General features: G+C 34.7%; 1 protein-coding gene across 1 annotated transcript in view; it reads right to left on the bottom strand.

Moving 5' to 3' along the window:
* LOC106460450 overlaps nt 1–2,057 on the bottom strand; it is a 39,623-nt gene extending 37,566 nt beyond the window's left edge. Inside the window, exon 1 of the mRNA XM_013920145.2 lies at nt 1,982–2,057. Within this exon, the coding sequence (XP_013775599.1) occupies nt 1,982–1,997 (16 nt within the window). The 5' untranslated portion in view covers nt 1,998–2,057. The remainder of the gene's footprint in view (nt 1–1,981) is intronic.
* Between the last annotated feature and the right edge of the window lie 1,328 nt (nt 2,058–3,385).

Genomic DNA, 3,385 nt, shown 5'->3' with positions numbered 1-3,385 from the left:
AGATGTGCGGTATTCATGTATATAAGACCGCCAAGAAGTGGCGGCAACAATGGAATTGAATTGCAGATAGAGATTGAGACAGGCAATTGAGTCAAGCGCGTGAATCGTTCGTTGTGAATTATAGCGTTTGTTTAAGTTATAGCGTGACTGTGGAAATTAAGTGTATTGCAAAGTTGTATTGAGAAAAAATAAACTAGTTTTATTTAAGAAAGGACTTGTATCGCTAAAGTTTCTTCGGAAAGAATTTTTACGGAAAATTAACAAACGAACACAGAGGCGTAACAATATGTTAATTGTCTATGCCTGTTATTAATTTTTATTCGTGTGAACGGTACTAATACACACTTCGAGAAATGGGATGTAATGTTCATTACGTACTAAAACCTGATTTCTTTCTAAAAATACAACAGACGCTCCAGGGTCAGTTTTAAGTAATTTGCCGCCTTAGGCAAGATTTTAAAATGCCTTCCCTAGCGAAAACCGGTAAACACACATATATAACATATCATGAACAAAATGTCATCTAAACTTTTAGTTTAGATGGCCTTTCGGTGTCTTACTTCGAACTGTATAGATTTAAGCTACAAAGGTGTATAGTAATTCATTACCGTCTAGTTTCTTGAATTCAGTAACAGCTTTTTTTCAGACTTATATTTATTAACTTATAGTATCACAACATTTTGTAGGCCAATAAGACACTGCGAAGGATGCAAAGCAAGTGCGAGATCGTCGATTTCATTGAAAGCAAAATAAATTTAACAACTTTTATTGATTTTGTCTACCCGCTAAAACCGAGCTTCAGACTGGTTTTAAATAAGCATCTTCTTTTTTCTGAAAGTGGGATCTACAACGTTTTTTGTTTATATATATATACCATATCCAACCCACCGACCAAGCTAGAACTAGAAGGAACAAAGCGTTATCTTCCATGTCTGTAACTTGTAAGCCTCGGCTAGACACAAGAATTTAGTAGTACAAAAATGATGTTCATATTAAAATATCAGCCGTTTGACCCCGTGAAAATTCCTGTTCCAGGTGTAGTCGACCGTCTAGCAGACACATAGAAAGAAACAGGTTATTAAGTCCTGCTTTTTACAAAGCTCCGAGACATCTGGGATAACAATAGTCCGTGTTGCGTGCACAGTTGCCAGAAACCAAAAAAGAACGTGCAAGTCTAAGAATAATATTGTTTTACTTATTTATTTATTAATATAATGCTTGGGATTACGAACTGACTTACTTCAAACTGCATTTAAAAATGCTTTATACTTCATCATATAAAATGCGTCATAACTCACTATACACACCTAAAATAATCCGAACTTTATAGTGTAATCTTTATTCGTAAGTTTAGCTCCTAACAATAACACAAACAAGCAGAACACCATGAACTTTCTGCACATGTAAATACTAGTAAAATAATTTATTTTATAAATATAAATGCATTTATCAAAATGCACTGGTATATTAATATGATTGTATTGATAACGACAAAACTAACAATATTTTAAGCAAAATATTTATAAATAAATTATGACGCAGAAGCTTGAGAAATATTTAGTACCTTTGTAATTTTAACTCTTAAACCCGTTCTGTTGAATCTTTGGCAAACTGCCAAGATCGGGAATGAAAGAGTATGATCAAATCACGTGACTTTCCATGTGTCTAGCACAATAATAACTGTCACAACACACCATTAGATAGCAAGTTTAAAGTTTAAATTGACAACAATGATACACAGTATAAAATTATAAATGAGTGGAGAAGCGCCGATTACATTACAATGTACACGTACATCACCTATTTGTGTGGAAACAGCTACGAGCAACTCGGTGCACCAACCGATCTGACAAACGCCAGACAGCTTTTTTCTTGTTTCTTTACATTGTCTAGATCGCTTCGTTAAAAGAGCCATGTGGATAACGACATTGCGATGCAATATAAGAAAGGATTACGTAAATTATTTTCTTAAAATTATTACCTTTTGCCGCAGTCATTCGAAACCTTACCCCAACTCAGTCTGCTCAGAATTACATACACTCACGCATATAAACATGCATCAAATGCGCACACTCATCATGGGAAACTTGGATGCACAGAATTGATAACTGATATGCTTACGCTGACATCTAGTGACATTGTTTTACATTATTTTGGATGCTCACTGAGACTGTTAGATGAAAAAAAAAGATAGTTTCTCCAGCGTCACCTGTACAGAAACACGTAAATGATAAAATAGTAAAGGAGAAATAAAATTGCAAGGTTTTAAAATATATATATGTAGTGTAGACTATGAAAAAAATAAAAAATGACTTGGGAAAAAAATAATTATATTTTTTTAAGAGACAGCATGAGAGGCCACAAGGCCTCTACCAAAAAAGAAATTTTCAAGATTCTTGTTGTTTTCTTACTACAAAGCTACACAATGGGCTACAAGCACATGTTCATCCCGAGAAATCAATACCTGGAGTCCTCCGGTGGAACAGCGGTGAGTTTACGGACTTAAAACACTAAAAAATTCTGGGTTCAATTGCTTGCGGTGGACACAGCAAATAGCTTAATGCGGTTTTGCTTTAAAACAAACAAAACAAACGAGTCTTAGATTTCAGCGCTCTAAGTCCGTAAACTTATTGCTAACCCACCAGCGGACTCAAGTGTTCTCTATAGACCCATCGGAGGCCACAACTTCTCCAGGACACACTTTTAAATATTTTTTGCCAAAATAACTTAAATGTTCAAAAGAAAGATTTAAAAACATGTGCACTAAACTTGAGGAACTAAAAGATCGGGTCAAATATAAACAAAATATTTCTGAAAGGAGTAAAGTCTAAAATAATTCGTATTGTTCAAACCAACTAAACATTGTACTCTTAGTTACTGATTAAGACATAGAACTAACAGAGGCAAAGCCCTTAATAGTCCGTGACTACCGGAAGTTTATCATATTAGAGACCTCAGAGCACAAACGATTAAAAAAACTTGTATTTATTCAATCTAACTAAAATACTGATTTTAGTTAATAAAGTATGACGAGTAATGTAAGCTAAACGTTAAACACTTTTTGTTTGGTACTGGAAAAATTACCATGTTTTTTTAGCTTAAAAGGGTAAACTGTTTTTTAGATATACGCACTTTCAGACATTCACGTATTGGAAATCGGCCTCAGGCAATACTAATCATATTTCATGTCATAGCCCCTAGTGAGTGGCTCAGCGATAAGTTTATAGGCGTATAAAGCTAAAAACTGGGTTTTGATACCCATGGCGAGGCATAGCACAGATAGTTACTCACGGTTAAGGTGGTTCCCACTTAGGTATTTTATGACGTTTCTCACTTGCGATGTTGGTCGAGATTTACGTTCAAATCTTGTATCTGCCTTCACTGG

This window comes from Limulus polyphemus, unplaced genomic scaffold (genome assembly GCF_000517525.1).
Source record: "Limulus polyphemus unplaced genomic scaffold, Limulus_polyphemus-2.1.2 Scaffold772, whole genome shotgun sequence".
NCBI lineage: Eukaryota > Metazoa > Arthropoda > Merostomata > Xiphosura > Limulidae > Limulus > Limulus polyphemus.
Note: the sequence above shows the minus strand (reverse complement) of the source record. Positions and strands in the feature narration are given on the sequence as shown.